Source organism: Simochromis diagramma, unplaced genomic scaffold (assembly GCF_900408965.1).
Source record: "Simochromis diagramma unplaced genomic scaffold, fSimDia1.1 OVJJ01000603.1, whole genome shotgun sequence".
Taxonomy (NCBI): domain Eukaryota; kingdom Metazoa; phylum Chordata; class Actinopteri; order Cichliformes; family Cichlidae; genus Simochromis; species Simochromis diagramma.
The window spans coordinates 15,822,689-15,847,008 of record NW_024387414.1 but is presented as its reverse complement, the minus strand read 5'-3'; the positions used below and the strand labels follow the sequence as shown (position 1 = coordinate 15,847,008).

The 24,320-nt window shown below is 41.0% G+C and overlaps 1 protein-coding gene across 1 annotated transcript in view; it reads right to left on the bottom strand.

The window, feature by feature from the left end:
* The window catches only part of mafa (v-maf avian musculoaponeurotic fibrosarcoma oncogene homolog a (paralog a)), a 75,563-nt gene that overhangs the window by 47,822 nt on the left and 3,421 nt on the right, over positions 1-24,320 (bottom strand). The window contains exon 2 of the mRNA XM_040011208.1: positions 18,841-18,908. Coding sequence (XP_039867142.1) covers positions 18,881-18,908 — 28 coding nt within the window. The 3' untranslated portion in view covers positions 18,841-18,880. The remainder of the gene's footprint in view (positions 1-18,840; positions 18,909-24,320) is intronic.

Here is a 24,320-nt window from a genome sequence, read left to right as displayed (position 1 = left end):
GTCACTACATGTTGTTCAACTGGCCTAATGGATGAGTAAATTTCACTTGTTAGCGATGCTTGTTACTTTGATGCCGTCCTCACTGCATGCCCCCACATTTCATACACTTTTATTTTTATTTTTTCAAGGTATAATTGCATTGTGCGTATGATTTAATCAAGCTTTTATTCGCATCTGAAAGTGCTTTAGAAGCAATTGCGCATCTTTTTACATTTTGTGAAAATAGCAGGGTGCTGATGGTCTGATGTTATGCACCGCTTCTGCTACATACAAGCACACACACACTGATAAGGAAAGGAAAGTATTTGCCGTCTTGTCTCCTACCACTTCCTTTCATATAGCTGTGCTCTGTGGTTAAGAGTCATAATGCATAACATAAATGTACCACACACAGACACTGATGCAAATACAGAAATCAAATACACACACATACACACACACACACACACACACACGCAGTCATTTCCAGGAAGTCACGTTGTGCAGTGCAACTGGCCACAGGCACACACTTATCATTTCTTGAGATTTGATGTGTCTCCTTATACTGAGTAGCACTTGCTGCAGACAGCTTCATTCAACCACATTCAAATAACCACAGCAGTAATAAACGTAAAGATTACGAAAGGAGGGGGAGAAATTGAAAGGAGACAGGTTGCAGCCAGAGAAGAGACTTGCTATAGGCGAGGGCCAGACCACAGTGTGAGACAGGCTCCAGCTTTCCCTTACAGCTCCATCAATGTTTAATGCAGTGGAGCAGAGAGGGGGCCAAGCCTGTGCTGCCACCCTCATACAGGAGGTCATCTCTGGAGTCGTCAGGGTGGAGGGAGACCATAGCGATTTAAAGGGTGTGACAGGAGACAAGGGTCTGTCGCACAAAGTGTCTCGTGGAAGAAATTCCATCTCATAGATTTTTGTAAAGCTTTGTTTCAGCAGATCAGCCTAAAACATATTTCCATGCATAACATTTTTTTTTTTAATTAGCAAATGCATTTAGCAGGAAATGCAATACCATAGGGATATATTTAAATTCAGTTAATGAAAAATGTTCATTGACAACATTTCCAAGCCCACAATATTTCTTCCTGCCGACTGCAAACATTTATGGTGATGTTTAGAAAACTTGAAGGATTAAATACTGAAAATAAATGTATATATGAATGTGCATATGTTGTTTTTTGTTTTTTTTAACAAATTTTGATTGTTGTTGAGTTGTTGGACAAAGCATTGCTAAGCTTCTCTGTGTATCTAGAATATGTATGATCATTTTTTTCCCCATCAACATTAACTGCAAGAAAATACAGCACAGACAGTGCTACAGTATTTTACCCTCTGGCAAGAACACAAGAATGTAGAGGATAATACCTTATGAATGTGAGTTAGCGAGTGGCTCACAAAGTTTGAGCCCATTTGTGAGAGGACATCCTGCGATGATAAACATACAGCACTAGGCGGTGACCAACCAGACACCTACTCTGTGATTGGGTCGTGAAAAGGCCCGCTTTCCTCAAATTCACTCACACTCAGTGGGATACCCTTCATAGTCATCTCCTCCCACAGTATGAAAACACACACGCACTCACAGTGGAGGCATCTGTGTGCATTTTGGAACACAGACACCTACAAGCTGTGATTACTTGGACTAGAAGTCTGCCTTCCCTGTCATTGGGACCATCGGTTGAAGGAGTGTTCGTATGTGTTTGTGGAAGGGGGGGAGGGTGGACATAAACAGAGTTAGACAATGACCTTCATCAGCTGTACCCATAGAGAGGGCTGTGGGTTGAGACAGATACAAAGGACAAAGAAGACAATGATGGGAAAGATTGCAGGCATAGATGGGTAGATTAGCAGCAATAACCGTGAATATCACTGACCGAGGTGTAGATTTCCTCAAAGAGGAAATAGATTTAAAAAATAAATTCTTAATTTTAAACCATGTTTTTAAGTATTTATTTATTTTTCACCCAAATTTCTTATGTTGTTTTTGCAATTTTTGTTTTTATTTTTTGCCAAACTATTAGCTCCTGAGCCACACCTAACTTCTCTGGCAACACACAGCACACAGGCATCAAGCAATGCACATATTAGCTCATGAATGTGTCCTGAAGGGATGTTAAATGTGCGGCATCTGTGGCTGGCAGGCAGGGAGGGATGGATGGATGGAGAAAGGGAAAAGGAGAGGGAACGAGGGGGGAAAGTGCTGAGTCTGACACCGTCTCTGTGTGCCGCTAACACAGGAACCAATTAGCTAGAAGCCAGCTTCCGTTGCCTGTGCCGTTATAGGACCTCCTCTCTGAGTCCCCAGGGCTGACTTCAGCTTCAGGGCTGTGGTGGTACATATACTGTATACAGTAGACAAGTTATAAGAGAGACACAGATACTTGGCAGACATGCTACAGACGGGGATGTGGTGTGGCCTTCTAGACAAAAAAAAGTGCAGACAGACACAAGAGGTCAAAGAGGTAAAGGGCAATATTTACTGTTATCGCAAGTATGAAACCATCACAAAAGTGCACGCTGTGGTCAAATTCACCAACACACTGACTGACCCATGTCACCTCATCCTTATAGATCAAATGTAACACATCTAAAAAAACATCTCATAACCACGGATACCACACTGTCTGCAGTTCATTTCCTCTCACGTAACAAACACATTTCACAATTTTTCACACGCTTAGATCGACAGACCCCTCTCCCTTCTTAAGTTAATATACAAACACCCAAGCATTTCACCCATTCATACCTGCGCACAGTGTATACTTGCAAACATGTAAACACGCAGACACACACCGCCTCAATGCCCTGCTCAAAGAAGGCACCAGGTGACGCAGTCCTTTTATGACAATTATTGATCCTCTGGAGCGCAGTAAAAACTATCCCCAGACAGACAACAAAAATAACTGTAACCATATAACAGCTTCCTGCCAGGGGAACAGATCCCACAGTGCGTCCACGTGACTGGACTATTCCTGGAGCATACTGTAGACCCCTAGCAGACCAGGGCACTGACCAAGCATGCACTCACATAGAGGATGAGAAGAGATGAGGAGAGGAGAAGGTTATAGAAAAGTGTACATTCAGACTTTGTCTGTTCTTCTACCTCTCTTTTACCAAGAGGCTTTCAATTTGATTGTTTATGAGCTGCTTTCTTTCCCTCACCATATGGTGCTGCTCACTTTTAATTATGATAATATCAGCGTCTTTGTCTTGCATAGTCCATTTATGTAATAACATTTTCTCAATCCACTACTCGCAACATACATCGCCCTTCATACCCGCACGCACACTCTGCACATTTCCTCCAGCAGAGATGCAAGTTATCAAATCTGTCCTCTTTGAAATCCTAAATGTCTTTAGAGTATTACACTGCAAAAAAGAAACACAAAAGGAGAGGACGCTGAATTCAAGTTATTTAAAGTGTAAGAGTGTGCTATTGTATCCATTGCTTTGTGGTTGAATTTGTACCACAGGAACAATGGATAAGATAAGTCAGGATTTCTCTGACAGAACAATTTGGCTGTCAACAGGGGGATAACGGTTATAAAGCCACCTTTGATTCTGTCACTCTGCCATTAATAGAGTCAGCCAAAACCCAGTTCTTAGAAGGATGGTGGCTACCTCTGATACATTAAACAGCAACAGAGGGGAGAGTTAACAAAAACTGGAGGGATAGCAGTTCACACATAGACAACGATATTAACAGCACTGGTTCCCAACCCCTTTTATTTGGCACATTCTTATAGTTTTCTCACAAGGGCTCGCTTTAGCAGACTTATTCCACAAATTCATTCATAATTTTACAACGCATGAATCTGTGCAGCAGTACGTGCTCCTGTATATGTGCATGTTTAGGCTTGGAATATGCTACACTTAGGTTGTAGTGAAACTGAGACCTTTTCATTTGCTGGAGTGTGTTGGAAACTAAAGATGAGAATTACACCAATTACACCGATATGTGGAATATAGAGGAGAGGGAAAATCTCAGCATGCATTTAAAAAAAAAAACAAGAAGAAGCTACTGGGGAGCACAAGGGGCAGAAGTGGTTTTGGATATTATCTAGAGTTAGATATGCGGCAGTAAGCTGTCAGACAAACAGCGTTCAGTCCTGTCAAACTCAAATACTCCACTATCCACATTAAGTTCTGGCTCCCAGCCAGTGACAAAAACCTCTCATCAATGCCATTCCTCATCTGTCCTCGGAGGCCAATTGTCTGCTGTGTTTGGACCAATTGAGCTTAGATCTCAGTTCAGACCAGCATTCTATGTAGTCACTAAAGTACTGAAATCACAGTCTGTATTTATACACAGAATTTATTCTGAAAGATGCCATTAAATACTGCACAATGACACAATAATGGGGAGAAAGAGAGAGACAGAGAAAGCAAAGAAAAGTGACTTAACAGGTCTTATTTCACTTTCCTAATAACTTATCATCTGTCTGTGTTATCACCTCGTTAGTGGTTGCAGTAGTGGCTCCACTAAATGAGACATACACTAAGTAGCACTTTGTAGCCGTGCTGCCCCTTGAGGGGAGTTTCGACTGGGGAAGGTCTGTTTGATCTCAAATCTTATCTGCTTCATTTCTGTTCTCTTATGTGGTGCTCACCAACCATCACTTTGATTTGTGGTCAGGCTCAAGTCAAGTGTGTTACCACGTTGCACACAGATGTGTACATTTAGCTGCATAAAAATACAAACGCACACACCATCAAAACAAAATGGTCCTTTTGCAAACCTCAGGCACTGTGAAATGAGTGTGCTTGCTTTCCCTGTGTCTGATAGCGTTTCAAAAGCTGTTTGTTTAGACCATACTGCTGAAGAAAATACAAGCATACTGTCAGTGCTGTGTAACTTATTTGAACAAGTCCAGAGCCAAATATTGTCTTTTTCTTCTGCCAGAATGACTCACTTGCTCACTACTCATTTAAAGTCTGTATAAATTGCTCTCTATCTTGCATCCATATGTCATTTCCCACAATTATTACAAATTAAAGCCAAGTTTTTGTACCAAAACTGAATCCTGAAGACTTGCTTTTGAAGATTTAAAAATAAACCACTTTTACCTGGACAGAGAAGAAAAGTTGAGTCCATCTCAATCAATTTTAAGAGGTTTACTGGACACCTCTTAGCTTATCTAAAACCCATGCTGTGGATTTTTCAACATGTGCTGCTTGTGTAAATGAAAGAATCGCATTTAAAATAAAATAATGAATTATTATCATCCACTTTTTTTCTTTGTAAAGCTTATTTGACGCTGTTCTCTAAACCCACCAGACAGTGAAGGAACACTTAAACAAATAGAATTAGACAGCGGATAACCGTGGCACAATACAATGGAGGGTCAGTGAAATTGAAAACATATTTCCTATTTCCTTGCTCTCTTTCCTATTCCTGTGCGCAAGCCCTGTGCATCTATATGTGAAATAGATTCTTATGCCATCCAGAGTCCTTCACGCTTCTCGGTAGCGACGCCCGTAAGTATAAAGGAAGGTAAGTATGCATGTAGATTAGGTCGGGCACAGGAGATGCACGCCTAGAAGCAGTTGGCCTGTTTTAGTGGAGAAAAGTATTTTCTGCTCGAGAAAGAGAAACACTGGAGGGTAGGCTTTTCTGCAGTGTCTGCAATAAGAGTGCTAATTTCTGGAGGTGTCTCCTTTCGATGGGGGTTGTTGTTAAAGACTGGAAGGCCAGGAGAGGACTTAGGAGGTTTTGGGGGGTGCTGGGGGCTTCTAGTAGCAGGTTATCTGTTTAAATAAAGCCTTGCAGAAGCTGTGTGATCAAGGAGGGAAAAACACACATGCGGGGGAAAGAAATCTAAAGGTATCCCTGCAGACACACTTTCAAGCACTTGCAAAAAGGCAACACATTTTAGTGTGCAAGAGGTCGCGCACAAGCAAGCACAGACAGTATGTCTCTTTTAACAAAGCATTATGAGACTTATTGTTTCCACGCTCTTTTTGTCTGTTGTGTGTAAAACATGTTTTATATAAAATAGAACAATAGTCAAGGACTGAGTTTCTGTGAGAGCAGAATTCTTCCTGTGGTTTTGGTTTAGGTTTTTTTTTTCTTATTTAAATTAAATCTTAGTGAAACACTTTGAAACATAGGACTAACAAAACCTCTATTGATATAATAAAAAATGTTTGAATTCTTTCAGTGTGAGAAATCAAGAGTTTGCGCTGGCGAATTATCTACCCATCTTCATGTCTGCAAGAAAAACAACAAGAGGAAGAAAAAGAGATAATGTGAGAAAGAGAGGAAACTGACAGACACAGGACGACTGTGAAAGTGCTGTAGATAAAGAGTGGCGATTTCAGATATAGCCTTTAGCAGAACAGCCATGATGGTGGCTGAACACAGCTGTCAGACCCAGATGGTGAGGTGCTAATAACATTCAGAGTTTTGCAGCGCACCGTTTATTTTCTAATAATAAAACTGTTAGCGCTTGCTAATAGCATAGCTCTGTGCTTGCCAAGCACGCGTTCTGGCTGACACTCGCACCCCTCTGTGGCCATTTATGTGCCATACTGCCGAGCTGAACGGGTCTTTACACACTGAGAGAGACACACACACATATTGACAGACTCACACGTTGGCCAGATACACTCTATTATGTGTAACCAAGCAGATCACAATGGCCCTAATGTCATTTAGTGTTATAAACATGTAGAGGTGAATGTAAACTCACGCATCCTTTCATACACATTTGAGAAAACTTGTCTTGTAGGATGGGAATTTTTAAATTAGGTGAACACATCAACTTTTAAAGGAATGTCTCAGCTAATCTGAAGCCAATTATGATGATGATCAGATGCATGCGCGTTCAAATCCACTCACTTCCTGTAAAACGTTGCTGCTGAGGAGTGCTTGAGCAATCAACCAAATCCAATCCAACAGCTTTTGTATGAGAGTACAGAAAGTAACTGTTTGCTGTACATTTAGTAATCACATAATTTCAGAAATAAGAAATCACAGGGGGAATATTCTATGTCAAAAGTGAATTAAAACTTCAAATATATTCAGAGAGCAACTAAAAAAATGAGCATAATAAGAAACAAATCTCTTTTTTTATTAGAAAGAAAAATCGAATCCCCGAATGGCTTGTGTCTGGACGGTGATTCTGGGCAGAACACCCAGACTCCCAGAGACAAAAACAAAAGGTGCTATTCTCTGAAAAGTGCTGACTCAACACACTGTGCCCTACAATAGAGAGCTGCTGTGGCGTGACACGGTGTGTCACTGACCCTAAAAGACTGCTGTTTCCATTTATAGACCTTTTCATTTTAGGTTGGATCGATACTGTAAAGCCACGTGTAGGTCAAAAAAAAAAAAATCTACCTATTTTTTTTTTTTTTTTTCTTTAAAAAAATGATAAATTCAGGCATTTTTCTTCTCTTCAGTAGCTGGCAGCAGGCAGTGACTGGAAACATGAGGCGAACAAGAAATGGGTGACATGTGACAAAGGTCCACAGGAAAAACTGTGATACGTTTACATAGTATGCGTCTTTTTAACTACCGGTTAGTGTGATGCCTTACACCAAGCAACTGAGAAATTTGTTAAATTGAAGTGTATGCGTGTCTGTGTGTGTAGAAAAAACCAAAAGAACAAGCTACGTTTGTCAGTATCATATGAGGTTGTTTCACCTCGCAAGTTATTTATTAAATATTTCAACAGGAGCCAATTTCCCGTTAAGTGTCATTACAGTGTTTCTGCACACATGTACGCCTGCAAAGTGCCACAATTAATTGGACTTCATTTCCGGGAGATAATTTCCGACTGTTAGGCAGGCTGTAAAGGCACATCACCGTGCACATAATTACACAGGAAGGCAGAAGCAGCCTGCAGAATTTATCTTCCACCCCAAACATGAGAGGCTGGTGAGTGGGACTCTGCAGCAGCCTTTGAAGAGGCATTTATGTCTGTATACTAACTGTCTCTAAATGAGCTAGCACTGTCATATCACTGAGATGCAGCTTAATTTAGGTTTTAAACTCCCGCAGTCTGTGCCTCTATATTACTAAGTCCCTCAAAATATTTACCAAATGAATGAATTACAAAGATGCTGAATTAAATTACATCACCCTGGTGGATATATGAAAAAAATAGGATGGTGCAGGAACAAGGAAGCAGAATAGCAAACACACTGAACAACACGAATGAACTTTAAATTAACTGTGGACTGGATCTCCAGCTGTCTCATGTAGCTGAAAGCAGAAACCTGTGTCTTGAGTAACTGAGCTTCTCTCTGCCAGAGTTATCGTTTTTCTTGATATTATGCAAGGATCTGTAACACAGAAGCTATTTTTTTTTCTAGTTGATTCAGATGTGAAATCACTTCTGTACTGCAAGGTTTGAAATTGATAGTAATTAAGATGTGACGGGAGATGTTTGAGAACGGGGGTCCAGGGCTTTTGTTGAAGGTCTTTATTGTTGAACTGCAAAAAAACCCAAAAACAAAACACAGGTGAACACAAAAGTGTGTCCTTAAAGAGGACATTAAATGATTTGTGGAAGCCTATGAGGTGGATTAAGGACTGGTAGGTTGTTAACATGAAAAACTTCTAGTTTTTCTGTGTGTATGACTGTGTGTGTGTGTGTGTGTGTCTATGTGTGTGCGTGTTTGTGTGTGTGACAGAAGGTTCCGGGGCTGCTGTGTGCAGTACCGGCTGGCAGGGTGGCTGTCAGAATGGCCCTGTTTCCTGTGTCAGCTCTAAAATAGGTCCAAACACAGCAGAGATGCACGACACACTCTGGCTATTTACAGCACGCACACAGTGTGTGCGCAGGATGCTGCCAAGTATATGAAACCAGACTCGCTCTTTATTGTACTGTATCTGTTCAGAGACTAGAAAAAAAATTGTATTCACTTTAAATGCAGTATAATGGTGCAAAGAAATGTTGCACAGAATTTGTCTTGAAATTGGTCTTTAAAATAGTCAGTGTTATGTAAAATAAATTACATCTCACGATAGTGTATATGCATTACTTAGCGTGTGCATGTCCTTGACCCCTCCATATGTAGGTGTTGTGAGAGTATCGCGTATAGTAGATGTACTGCGTCCCGCTTATGTCACTGCACCCACCTCCTGTTCACTGGAACGTTGCCCTCTGTGCGTCCGTGACAGCACAACCTCCCAAATGATTCAGACATGTTACCAACTTTGAGGCTCGCGCTGCACACACAGGTAAAAAAGATACACAAACATCCCAATGCACAAGAGCACATTCTTTAAATCTGTAATCGCCTTTAAAAAAAAAAAAATCCCACATTGATTTTAAATAAAGCACACCAAATGACACCTAATCTAAACTGTTGTTTCTTAGAAAAACCGAGATCTCTCTTTTGCAGATAACACACTTACAGATGGTTGTGGTTTAAACACCATTCGTGAATAACAGTGTCACATCACTGTTTCACACATGACCCAAATGGGCCATCTGAGACCAGCCTACCTGACACATTGTGACACACAAGCCATAACTGCCACTGACCATTTCCCACCACAACTGTTTATGTAAAGTAGCAAAAAGTCTGTAGTCAGTTGTCACATCCTATCATCTACCAAGAAGAGTGTCAACAGTTTGACCACAGTGATTCCCATGTAGCTTGTACGTGAGGAACTTAGTTCATATTTGCAGAACCATCACTAGAATACTGGAACCCTTACTTACTGGCTTCCCAAATGGGTGCCATATTGCGGTGGCACCCGTTTACTCAAGTCAGGTTTAATGCACTTTCACGTTAAATTGTCATCAGAAGTTCCTGTTAAAATGGGCCTGTTCATGTTGTAACTTTCTTAAGAACTAATCATCCAAATTATTGAAGGAATGAAAAAAAACAAAACAACAAAAAGTAAATTAAAAAAATAACACACGTAAACAAATTTCTGACTTCTGTTCTTTGGCTTATTTAAAGTACGTGCACAGTTTGTTTTATTTGCATCTTTTACAACCACACTAGTTTCTCTCCTCTCCTCTGCATGTTGTGTCACTGTATGTGTATCTGTGTCAGTTTTTAGCAATGTAGGAATCTTTTCCCACACACAGCAGAACAAAGCACTCAACCCAGGTGAAACACAGTATCAAAAACCAGCTTTTAACCACAACTTATTTTAATCTATGTTGGAATATATATTAGTTAATATAAATATATTGTAACTTGACACTGCCTGTCCCCAGCAATACATCTGCTAGGTGTGAAGTAGTTACAGTTACTCGTCGCCACTCTAAGCGCTCTAATCAAGTCCGGTGAAAGATATTTAAATGATGCCTCATCTATATGTCATTCGGGCAAGCTTAATTTTTGCAGTCCACGTTTGCCCACACCATTAGTTTTATCTAATATAGTATATATACTTTTACACAAAACCCCCGTAAACAGAGACGGCATCAGGTTTCAGGCCCTGTTTAGTTTCGCTTCGCTCACCCACACTTTCTCTAGAATATGCTTCACTCTTTCAATCTTACGCTTTTTTCTCAATCAGAATTTCCATTCAGTTAAAAGAAACAAATGCTTAACGTTTTTTCTTCTCCACCCAGGTGCAAAACAAAGAATATGAAATGATACAAATTACACGCGCATGGACACACACCACAATAAAACAAGAAACAAGGGAAGCTTTTGATCATGGCGCTTGCTTCGTGTTTGCATGTGTGACTGTGTGCCTGCATCTTTAAGCGTTTGTGCAGAGGGAAGAGCAGCAAGTGAAATGAGTTGAGCAGAGAAGAGGGAGCCCATATGGCGGTGGTTATCAGTGCGCTGTCGGTTTTCAGTCATCAGGCCCTCTGCATTTGGTTGAAGAAGAGGAGAAGGAGGAGGAGACTTATCTGGAAACCGATAAGGCGGGTCAGGCCTTTCTCAAATTATACGGAAATTATTTTAATTGCTAGTGAGAGCTGCAGAGCTTTGAATTTTATCTCCCTATTACTGTTTGCCTATGAGTGGATGCCCCCTCCTTCCCCTTTTTTTTCCCTGACTCGCTTCACCTTATTGTCTATTAAGTTTTCCCTAAAAATATATTTTTATGCACATGCAACTGTCAGCCTCCATCTGGGGCTGCTGAGCAGGGAGTGTGAAGGCTTATTTCTCAGTGTTTTAGGTGTGTGCACTTGCGTGTGCTTATAGCATCTTAATGTACACAGGCCACAATGTCAGCATTTAACACCCAGGCACCATGTGACCAAGCTCTGAACCGGAAAAGTGAACCAAGTAATCTTTCCCTGGTTGATTTGTGCATGTGTGCGTGCGCGAATGCATGTCTTGTGTGTACTTGTGCTCCATGAACCAGAGAACTCAGGTCAGATGCTTCCAGTGTTGGGCTTAAAGCTGCTTTGAATGGGCCAGGCTGTGCTCATCTTCTGCCTAATCTTCCTACTCTGGTGAGTGTAGGGAGGAGGAGAAAAAATCCATAGTCTTTTCATTCTCCTGTGACCACTGTGCCTGTGACAGAGCAGCCATGGGAATGGAGATGGATACAAGCAGCCCTGCTTCTGACCTCCCTCTACTCCAACACAAGCGTGGAGATAAACAGGGCCGCAAGGATCGCTAACATCTTTCTTTCTCAGGCACACACAGACATATGCGTACACACTCATACAGGCGCAGACATCTCATTAAAGCAATAGTAGGTGAATGTTGCAACAGCAGTGTGCCACTGGGAGAGAGGTCTATTAGGGATACTATCAAGAGACGAGGGAAGGAAATGAGAGTCAGTGTACAGGACTTGTGCGCATCTCATTCTGGTGTGGCATATGTGTGATGTATGTCTAATTTTAACCCGAGGGATCCAGCAAAGGAGCCAGTATTAATACTTATTGGCTGAATCATTATGATAATCTAGTGACTAGAGAGTTAATGCAAGAATTCATAGAGTAAATATCTATTACGCAAAGCGTGTGTGTGTTCGCATGTGTGTGTGTTAGAGAAGGAGATAGAAAAAGACTTGTCCACATGCAATTCTATATCCATAAGTGAGAAAGACAAGAGAAACTGCTCCAGAGCATACGGCAGGCCATTCATTCTAAATTACTCTTCCCTCCCTGTATCCTGGGGATTTTTGGAGTGATATTCCCCTCCTGCTCCCTCGTTCCCTCGGCTGTCACAACCCGTCACCACAACTATTCCACTTCAGCCACAGAGACAGAGGGTAAGCTTCGTCCCTCTCCATCACTCTCCTTACAAATCTCTCTCACTAATAACAGTTGTGCCATACTTGGCTGTAAGTTACTAATATTCTTTCTTTTATTCATATGGGTTTGTGTGTGTGTTTGTGTGCCTCTCTGTGTGTGTGTTTTTCCCTGTGTGTGTGTGTAGTGTATTATTAGTTTTAGAAAAGAACAGGGAACTAATCATGTTTTAGTTTTTGCTAACAAGAGTCTCATACTCCAGAATGTCAAACTGGAAAGTAAACAGAGAGCCATTCCTTTGGTCATGGCTTGTATCCATAGAGATCCATGTGTCTTATTATGGTTTGTCAGGGGTCATTACTGTAATTCAAGCAGACAGACGTTTATACTGAGAGAAGTACGCCATAATATTCTCTTTCTGTTTGTGTCTTTTTTTTGGTCTTAGCATCTATATGCAGCCGCTTCCGATAATGTCATCCTATACCGTTGTCCGCTTCTTGCAACCAGACACTATCAGCTGTGAACTCATCCCTCTCCTTTAATGATCAGGCCACAGAGAGGAAGAAGGAATAAAAACTAAGAGGAGTGAAGATGTTGTTCAATACATGGGGCTGTGCACGAGGGAGAGGAAAGAGCTTCCTCCGTTCCGCGAAAGACTGAGCAAACTAGGACTGTGGTTCTTTCTTCATTTCAGGTTTTTTTTTTTGCCTCAGCCACAACATTCTTTCCGAAAGGTCTCACACTGGTCCAAGCCAAAATAAAAAGAGAGCAAATGAAAAGAAAAAAGTGACCAACGCGGTGTTTAACTTCACGGTGTAATCTCCTGACACAAGCCTCTTTGACAGTAGTGAGACGCAGAAGCGTGCCACTCTCCCGCCTCCACACTTTAAGGTTCGTTCTCCACGCTGTGTCAGAGGGGCCTCCTCTTTCAGGTCTCTGAGGCCATGCACTCTCCAAGAGTGACACTACCCAAATTCTGTAATTATAAGATGCAAAGAGAATTCCTCAGCCTGGTTAACCAGAACTATGAGAGACGGACAAATATTTACCCCCTCCCCACCCCTTCCCTCTGTTCCTCCTCTTTTAACACGCCCCCACCTCGATAATTTAACAGTAAGAGCAACTCAGCCTTGTAAACACAATAGTTATGTCTGCGCTCACAGAGCCATGAAGCAGACATACAGGCTCCACTACCCCTGCAGCTACTACTAATACAGCTCTCCTCTCCTCTCCTCTCATGTACATATGTCATCCCTTTATAAAAGCAAAGTTTGCATATCTTTAACAGGGTGTAACTGAAGAGTGCTAAGTAATTATTACAGCTTTGTTTTTATCTTCCTCCACCATACATTCCCACATAATTTATAATCAGTGTAAGCAAAAAGAAGCAGAACCTACTGTTGTTTAAATTAAACACACAATCTTTTAGGTCACACACACTTTTCTATATTATGTTATTTGGTTCTTCTCTGACCGAACGACAAGTCTGGACTTTCTCAAACATACACAGTTAAAATATGTTATGTCTGTTCTCACCTCCCATAAATGGCCTCTGGTTTAGTTATGGAACTGCATTTAGAATCCCGATGTTTATTTACAAAGTGTTAAATGCTCTAACTGTTTCTTCTATTACAGCACTCCTGTCCCTACATCGTAAAGGAGGGGTAGGGGCTTTGGCGTCCACGCACACCATATGTTTCTATCAGTTTAGCAAAATTAACTTAACACCCAGTTTTCTTCATGATCTTTTAAATACACCTAATCTTATCAGCTGATGTATTTTTTTTTCACTATCAGTTTTGAGAAATATCAGTTTTGTCTAAATTGTCCAAGTTGTCTGACTGTGCATTGTGCAGCCATGTGTGAGTTTCTCCATGTTTAGGAGTTTCTATTAAGTGTGCTAAATATAAAATGCTGTCTAAAAGTTTAGGCGAGTCAAGTTATGACTAACGTACGCCTGCAAAACAACAACATTAAATTGCACTTGCAACACTGTTTAACACTGCAGTGATTCAGCTTGGGAGCTCTATAAAGCTGAAAGTTAGTAAGGTGTCAGGAATCTATCAGCTAATTACAAAAAAATCTGTATGTTTATTAAGGTAAAACCAAATATTGCTTTAATGGCCAAGAGAAACAGCCCTGTGGCTTGTGGCTCCAGAGCACAGACTAAACATCTAATGATGTGTGTGCATTACTAAAGCTCCCACCTGATTGCTTGTCTTAACACTTTGTAAACAGTGTGATAATATCTTAGGCCTAATATCTGTCCCTCTGCATGCATTACTGGGATCCTGGACTGATTAAATACCCTAGCATTTTAATTGAAAACAGAAAGTAAAGAAAAGTAACTTTTGGTTGGAAATTTCCTGTTTGACAGCAAGAAACTAAGAGAATTGTGTTGTTCTCGGAGGCTATTTGTGTTTGACATTAGCAGGCACGCACAATGCATTAAGCCAGGAATGTAAGTAATGTGCGCTTAGACATACGGCCCTAACTACACAGCGTCGACAGCATTGTTTAATGCGCAGCAATAACTCTGTTAGCCTGTTACTTCTCATTGCTTCTCTTTCTCTCCTCCTCTTTGTCACTCTGTGTGTACATTTCTTAAATGGTGCACTATAGGGTGAAAGAGAAAAGATGAGAGAAGACACTGGAAGTCTCTTCAGAGCTATTAGCTTTGTACCATTCTGTCTCCCCCCTAGCCCTGTTGAAGCAAGATACTAAAAATATTACAGGAACATTTGATATGATGCAGTGCTACTGGACAACTTTTATTCTTGCCTTAAAAATATGTTGCCGTGTTGTGATTCAGGAGGGGAGCTGAACTCTATCAGTGTAAATGCAGACTTGGCCTCCACAGAGGACCCGCACCCTGGGTGAATGACTGCAAGAGCTGCTATATGGCAGGATGAAGTGTGTTCATTTCCTTATTTATTGACTCACTTGCTTTTCTCTGAGTGTTTGAAATTAATAACAGCCAGCAGAAATCAGACAGAGGGATGAAAATCAGCACTTTCCCTGCAGTGAAGCCATTCATCAAGCTAACGAGGGGGAGAATAGAAGTGGAGAGGGGGGTGAGGGAGAGTAGTGACGTTTGGAGAGGGAACAGAAAGCGGGAGGGAAGCAGGTGCAGTGTGAGGTGAAGGGAGGGAGGGAGGGAAAGTGACGCTGGGAACAGAGGGGAGGGGAAGGAAGCTAAGTTTGTTTGGGAGGAGAGTCATTTGGAGGATAGCGGGACAGACAGAAGAGGAGGAGCTGTGTGCCACTCTATAAAGAGGAGTAGCGATAGAAAGAAGGGCAAGTTTGACATTGGAATATAAATAGAGAGGGAAGAGAGAAACAGAACGCAGGCAGGATTTCCAGAGATCAAGTCAAGAACCACCAAGTCATAACTTGAATCTGATGATGATGTGTTGATATATTTTAAAGTCCATGCCACTGCTAGTTGATAAAGAGCAAAGCCGCTGGCTTTATGGAGCTTTATAACAGCTCTTGCTCAGTGTCTGGGTTCTTCAGGCCTCTGCAAGAGGCATCAAGAACCTAGCAAAACAACACAGCAATGATATTTCCCATAACACTTTTAACAGTACAGAATAAGGAGTATACTAAACAGAACTCTTTTTCAGTGTCCCCAATTTTCATATATTATCTCTCTTCCTTTCACTGATGGGTGATGATGGGCCCGCCCTCACTTTAAAGGCTTCACCTTGTCATGGCTTTGGTCCCACGCTGCTCTGCCTCCCTACAGTCCACTAGAGACTCAACAGTATCTCACACCCAGAGTAGGGCTGACTAAGCACTTACCAGTGAGTCTCTCTTCTCAGAGTGAGAAAGGAGCGCCATGCTGAGAACTCTGCCACAGGAAAATAATTAGCAAAGTGGAGCTCTGCCCAAACACACGAGGCTAAATCTAGTAGCACTTCACAGTCAAATGAAACTATAAATCTCAATTCTTTTTCTTCTGTTTTTGCTTATTTGTTTGCCCCCCTAACCCCCCGCCCCCACACACACCCACACACACACACACATATTTTTCTTAGGATACATAATTTTCACAATTACAAGTAAAATCTTTGTTTCATGATAACTTTTAATAGCATGAATTTAATCAGGGGTACTAAAACTTAGTTCAATCTCATACAGTCTTTTAATGAAAACGCATCTATTGGAAGCTGCACATTGCTTTGCACTCGTTCTTCACGAGTCACTTCAAGCTGACAAATTTGTGATAGGTGCCTTGTGATGACGCAAACTGTGTCCATCTCACTGTACATGGATATATGTATTTTTAACTTTAAAGTTAGACCACAGTGTCTTTGGTCACCAAGGCTAAATATAGTCACCTCCTCCTGAACAGTCTCCAGTTTCTCACTCCTTTCCAAGAGGCAGGTGGAGCAGATAGAAGGGGGGGGGATGGCACCCAGTCTTGAATAAATCATCCCACAACTTTTGACCCATATGGAGGAGGTTGTTTTTATACTTCACACTGCCCCCCTTCTCTCCATGGCCTCTGCACCCCTCTGTCCCATTCATTTTCTCCCCCACATGACAGGTTAATCTGGATCGATTTCATCTGCCCTCAACGACTGAGACCAACATCCTGGCACCCAGAAATAGAGCACACTGTGACGGATTCGCCTCCTACTAACCATTACCGTTAACAAGCAACTCTAAGAAGGGGTGGGCAAGAGAAGATGTTTTGGGAAGTTTAAAAACAACATAATTTACTGCACAGAGGAAAAACACCGATGTGAAGAAACGAAAGACACTTGTTAAGATGGGAAATTGAACAGTGCGATGAGCTGTGGTATGTGGGTGATGCTGCTTCAGTAGGTTTCACCCAAACCACGTTGTCATACAATGGTCACATGACTGTATGCTGTATCTTTATGTGAGCACAAACACTCACACACACACACACACACACACACAGACCTTTCCCCCCCCAATCTATATTTGCACTCCACTTTCTCACAGCCTCTTACACTGCATATACACACACCTGGCATTTTATCTTTGTCAGCATATTCTGGGTCCTTCAGCTCCCTACTGGGCTCTGAACTCCAGTGTCTCTTTGCATGGCAATCCCCTGAGCTGTGCCTACCTTTACAACACACAGGAAAAGCACACTGGCAGGTAGTTTTATACCAATGTTAACCTCTATTTACAGTATCTTCATACCAGCTCTGCATCTTGTGGCGTAAATACATTTGTGCCTGGGAAAATCTTTTTCTTCTAGGATTAGTTAGGTAGAGGCGCAGTGACATAGTGTCCTGGTGGCAGTCCAGGCTCGAGTCAGGACACTGTTTCCCCAGGCAAGGACACCAAGACCTGGCTCTCCGTCTCCATCACTCAGCTTGTCCTCCTGGAGCTACGTGGCCAGACTGCTCATCACCCCAACCCCCCCACCCTATTCTTCATATGCATGGATTTGCATAAAACAAAGACATGGCTCTGCCTGGAATGTCTGCCATGGTTGAAACTGCTAAGAACGGGATCGACCAGACCACACCGCACGCAGCACCTCTAAGTTCAGCTGGCAGGTTGTCAGAGCACAACATCAGCATAGCGCATGGCAGGAGAACCGAGATTTACGAGGCCGCGTAAGACAGACACCCTCATGGTTTTCCACTTTAATTCGTTTAACATCCGTTCCCATGGCATTGTTTATATTCGACACCCCTTAGCAGTGAGCAGAGGGCACCTAATTCACAGTGATGACGTGGGAGGAGAATCAGAGCACTTAAAACACTTCATCTAAAGATGATTTGTCCTTGTCTTCCCTGATGGCTTTTGTCCTGCTTCCCCTCCTGAAGTTAAGTGGATCTGGCGAAAGGCCAGCTACTGATCCCGCTCCCCACTTAGAGACAATCAAGTAAATAACAGCAGATACAAATACATGTACACAAGCACACACGCACACACTTACAGTATATTCTTCTTTACGTTGGTGGAAAAAGTTAGAATGCAAGTGCTCTTTCATTCTTATGTGTCATGATGAAGCACATTGCAGCTTGCTTTGGAACAATCAGTGAAACCATTACAGGAACATTTGGGTTTGCAATATACATTCTCCCAGGTTGCCCTTTGTCTCTGCAAATTGATATCAAGACTCAAATCTTATTCTTCTCTCTTTGTCACTGGTGCAAAACACGAACATATAATTTGCATTTGAATGAGTGGCTCTAATCTGCTGGTTGTCCTGATCGGGGATGAAGGATGTTGCCCTAGACTCAAAACTTCATGTGTCGTGTGATTTTTCTTCTCCATGGATAAAATAAGGTATGATAATGGATACGATATCAAGGAACGTTATTGCATCAGGGAGATAGATGTAGAGAGATATTGCCAACATTAAGAAGGTGTGTGCTCTTTAGCATATACAATGCATTATGTATCCATTATAAAAAGCTTACAGACATGCATTATGTTTTAAAACATTCAGTAGCATATGTGGTGACTATTTTCTCCGTTTAATATGACTGCCTGATATTAATGAATAGTTAATATGGATTTAATTGTGTAGTGCTAGAAATGAAAAATGCATACCACAAATAATACTTGTATAACACAGCTATGTTTGGTAGCATGTGCAAAGCTGTGGTATTTTTCTAAAGAAGGAATATTTTGTAAACTCAACAAATCTGATATTGCTCACTATTATTAAGCAGAAAATGTAAAAAAGAAAAGGCCAAAGTTATCAGACATTTACCTCAAGAATCCTCAAGGGCACGGAGGGATGGTGCTTGAAATCACAGATGGAGAAATTTTCTTGATGACCTGAAGAAGCAGAAAAGATTGGACAAACAGATCAGATAAATTAATATCAGCGTAAATATGCTTGGTGTCACCTTTTCACCCTCTTCCCTTCTGTCTGCATCAGACACGGATACACACAAGAAGGCCCACACAAACAATCACAAAGAAACAAGCAGACTCATTCTGAGCAAGATTCACTCTCACCTTGTCTCTTTGGTGAAATACACTACATGTATCATAGTAAATGTTTGATGCTGGGGGAATTGTAAAAATTTACATGCAAATAGATTCTACAGGCGGAACCCATGCATCAAAACACAAGAGACAAAACTAAAATATCTAAGCGTACGTACGGCGTGCCATCACACAGACAAGGCAAAATAGATTTTTTTTCTTTTTTTTTGTCGAGGCATTTATTTCTGTTCATCTCATTCAGTTGAATAATGAATTGTTCTAACAGGGGTGGAATCGTGGCAAATAAAAAAGAGAGGGATAAAGTCTTGTTTCCTTGCTACCTTGTGACTGAAACTTTCAGAAGTACCCTGGCAAAACATACAAAAGTGGGCATGTTGCTTTAGGCGGGTCCAAATACAGTTCATATCCCCTATAAATGTTGCAGCACAAGTAAAAACATTAGCTCAGCTCTTAGCTCCCTTTGCAGATTCCAAGCCGGGCCGGTTTAAAGTTCCTGGAAAATAACAGCGGTGGAAGTAATTTGCCTGTACGCTACTGTGAGGGAAATTTTAAATCACTGGATTTTCAAATAAATGCCGCATAGAACTGGCACAAAAGCAGTGAGGCAGCTGTTGTGATGACAGATGTTAAGAAAAAACCCCAAAAGGCTCCTAATGGTGCTAAACTGTGATCAGCAGCCAATCAGCTGACAAATCATATCACCTGTTAGATATAGCAGGATATTATCTTTTTCATGTCTTAGGTTTGCTTTATTTCACCTGTCATTCAAGGTGAAAGTACTGAAAGTGTAAAAATTCATATGCTGAGATATGACTTGGACTTACCTAAACAACAAAATTGCACTTACATCTATGCTCCATGTGTATCGCTCTGCATGCAGCTCCCTATTTCATACTGATCTGCTTTAAAAGTTACACCTGAGGAACCAAAGGAATGGACTTAAATGTGTAGAAAACAAAAACATTTGTGGAGCGCAGAGGGATTTCACTCATGTAGCTAGATTTTTACTGGGAGAAATTTCACAAACATATGCCCGTTTGAAAGACTGTGTGTCTCACTTTTTCTTTTACTCCGTTACCTCTTGCTTTAGCGCTGCTGCATTTATTTAAGTCACAGGCTCTTGGTTTGGGTCCATTTACAGACATATAAAATTACTCCAGCAAATCCCTACCACCTCATTACCAACATAACCTGCAGCCAGTCTTTCAAGGACGACTCTCTAATGACACCACATGTATCAGCTTAATGTCTATTTGAAGCAAGCTTTCTGCCACAAAAGAAAGAAAGAAATGTACAGACATCATCGACAGCAAAGTGTAAAGTGTAAGTATTGATGCTTGGCATTTATTTATTCCCAGTGAACTGCACTATTGCACCATTCCTCTCTTATACGATTGTACTATTCCTCTCTTCTACACTATGAATGTGAGAATAATGTTCCTTTTTTTGTTTCTCTACTTAGACAGACCATTCACAGATGTGGCTGCCACCTGGTTGTGTTGAGACACATGACTGCCACTGCTGTTGCACATCCTCTCTCCAATCTTCTGTCGACAGTGGTTTTTATCCACAACCAAACTCACATAAAACATTTTCTAACTGTTGAAAATGAAAATAGTAAAAATGATAAACAGAGGCAAATTTCATGCAAAGGTAGGACGAACAAATGTGAAAATGCAAAGAAAAAAAAAGAAACAGATCTTATTCCATTTATTTTGGATTCATCATCACACTAAGACAGATTAGAAAAATATGTTTTAAAAAAAAAAACACCGTTGAAACTTGGCACTTTTGATATTTTGTGAGTCTTTATTAACCCCAGTTGTGTAAAATGTGACAGAAAGCCACAGCTTAACACACCCACTCTGAGTCAGTTGATATCTAAGACAGGAACAATGAATTTACCCCATGTACGACTGGCTGCTTTGTTTTGCAACACCCACAATGAAATGGTTGAATGAAGTGGGTGTGAGAACAAGATTAAATGTTCACCATGTGTGCCACAAATACTACCAGACTCAGAGTAAATAAATAAATAAATGAATACATGAAAATAATCAGAATGAATGGCAGCGTGAAAATAAACCTGGCCAGCTTAAGCCAAGTGCCACTGCCCTTCACAGCATATTTAACAGACACTTTTCCTGCACCCTGTATTTAAACTCCTTTTGTATGTGTGCTATTATAGTATAGTATTATTATATAATCTTTTCACAGTTAAAAATATATTATTTGTTTTCTTGCAATCAAAAAATGTAAAGACAGGAGTGAAATATAGGATGTTAATAATTAAAAATATATAGATAGCAGGGAGTTGTGCTGAATTTACTGGATACTATGCTATGTCGGATGTGTGTGTACATCTCATTCATTGGGTTCTGGGCAGAGGAAATGAGCATGAGTTCCCCAGGGCAGGGATTACTCTAATGACTTTGAGAGCAGCCTTGTGCGCTGTAACTTTTGACCTCTGCTCATCCTCTTTGACAAAAAACACAACAAGAGAAATACACATGCATGCACACACACGGATTCATGCATCTACACCTACAAACACATACATGACATACCGTGCGAAAGAGCAAGACAAAAAGATTTGCTCCAATTGTTCCTCTGGCACTTTCTAAAGCCTGTAAGAATTCAAACCCCCAACCGGCTCTTATTTTTGGTTCTGTCGACTGGCGTACTGGTACTTAACTGAACATTGTGCTGCATCTTATGCTGTCAACCTGCATAGCGCCAGCGTTCCACATGAGTGTCTCGCTGGAAGATCGATCATTTTATCACTTACATAACCGCTGCGTACGGGCACCACAGATATAAGAGGAAACATCTTTTTACAAATTAGATCTGTCTTCGCAAAAAATGCCATTTAGCTCGGGGACTCGACTGTTTGAGTCACACACAGAGAGAAGCACAAGTAACACTATGGTCTGAAACAAAAGAATGGAGCAAATCTATTCTTTTGTTTTCGTATTGTAAGTTGGTGAGTGTGTTTTCGTGTTTAGTATGCGTGCGGTGACTGTGTTTTAGTGGATGGACATTAGAGGTCTAAATGATCTGTTCCAATGAGGAAACAGTCAAACTAAATAAGTTTAAGAGTCTTATAAAGAAGCCCCTAGCAAAAAACAAATGTTCATTTTTTACATGCCACTCAAAACACATCAAAAAAACCACTGCACTGAAAGCATGGTTTAAAGAGAGGCAGAAAAGAAGAGACTCTTAAGCAAAGAGGAAATTATTTCCTCTTTGAAATGGCAAATACAAAAACATGTCTTTTAAATGAGGGGAAATGCAAATGATTATCCTCTCTAAAGTCATTTCATACATTGTTGTGGTTAATGTGACATATCAGACTATAACGGTACTACTGCTTTAGATGTAATTAGATAAATTGAGGAAGAAGGAGATGGCTTGGCTGTAAATTGCATGGTGTGTACATGCTAAGACCCAATACTGGCACAGCTGCACAGAGCTACACTCACGATTTATCATCTTTACATCGCAGGAGCCACTGGCCCACACCACTATTAATCATCAGCAAAATCATTTAATTCAGCCCAAGCCTGACTATTGTCTCAGCTTCTCCCCTCACTCTGGGCAAATCAGCCACCACAGCAGCAGTGCACACCTCAGATCTTGGGTTAAAACTGTCTTTCTCCCTCTCCCTCTCTCTCCTTTTTGATGAGCTGTGTAGCACATCATCATTGGCAGATGGCGCAGAAGCTTGCTTTTTTGCAAATTTAACAAGTATGAAATTTATAATGGCAAAGACTACGAACGGTTGCGCACTTACTGCTTTAACACACTGACAGTGCGGTTCATTTTTATGAAAGGCGTTTTTTGTCTGTATCCGTTGGACACTGATAATCTGTGGCTAAACTGCAAAACAGAAGACAAACCCAGATTGAATCTGTCTTCAGAAACTGTAGTGTTTCCTCAAAGTGTATTTTGGCACATTGGTCTTCCTGTTTCAACAAACAAATTGTTCCGAATGCCCACAAGCCTATTCCTTGTGAACTCAGCAAAGAACTTTTCCTCTTGTCTTTCTGGAAAGTGGCAAGTTTAGTTCGTGTCCAAGTGCAGTCCAAAAGTTATGTTAAAAAGAAAATCAGCGTATGATGTAAAAACACCAAATGCAATGCAAGATTGGGTACAGCAGAGCAGAGACTCTTCTGCTAACCACAGTGGCTGACATAAATTGGCACCTTCTCCAGCGCCCCCTCACATGCCTGACATGGCTGTGCCCTCCGTGCGCCCCGTCTCCCACAGCATGTTTGCTTCAGGCCAATGTCCAGACCCACTGACAAAAAGGATAGAGCTGGATGAAACTGAGAAAGCCAAACGATGACATGCTAATGACTGTAAGTGCAGAGTGTCCGAGAAACACGGTAAGCGGGCACAACAGATAAGTAAGCAAAGAATGTGTAAAAAGGGTAAGTGAAGGGTACAAATATGGAGCATGCATCATGCACAGCCACAAGAAACTCACAGTGTTGTCATTATTACATACTGCCACTCAAGGAAACACACACACACACATTCAGATTTACACCTAAGTCCAAATACACGCTTGCATACTCCCACATGAAGCAGCACTTAAGACAAGCACACACATATGCACAAATAGAAAGGCTCACACATGACCAGACTGTTCATAATAATGTTAACATGATTTATCAGACATAAAATCAAATTGGACTTCTGCAAATAAAAATGAGGATGAAGTTCATGAACTGAGATGCAAACACAATATTTCTAACACTTATTTTTTTGATTATAATGATAGAATCACGTTGGACTTTAAATGAAAAATGTCAGCAGGTAAGGTCTGTTTCTCCTTTTTAGGATCATCATCATAGGAAATAATAAATACATATATTTTTATTTGGTGTTAATCCATGGATTGTGAAGAAACATGCGTCTCTATCATTCAACAGACTGTCAAAGCAGAAATGTTTAATTAGCTGCACGCCACTGTGAGTTATTGTTATTATTATTAGGCTTCATTAAGTTATTGCAACAATGGACTTGCATCTCTACATTTTACAATTTTTTTTTACACTGCCAGCCTGAATTGCTTTCCTTAAATGTTCAACTCATTCCTGTTTCTGATTCTTCCAAAATGGTGTAAGAAGCTCTTACTAAATTAATTCTGGCAGAAACGCCTTAAAAAGAGGATAACAAGACCCCTATGAGCAGTGTTAAAATGTGGGGCAGTAATATGGAGATGACATGTTT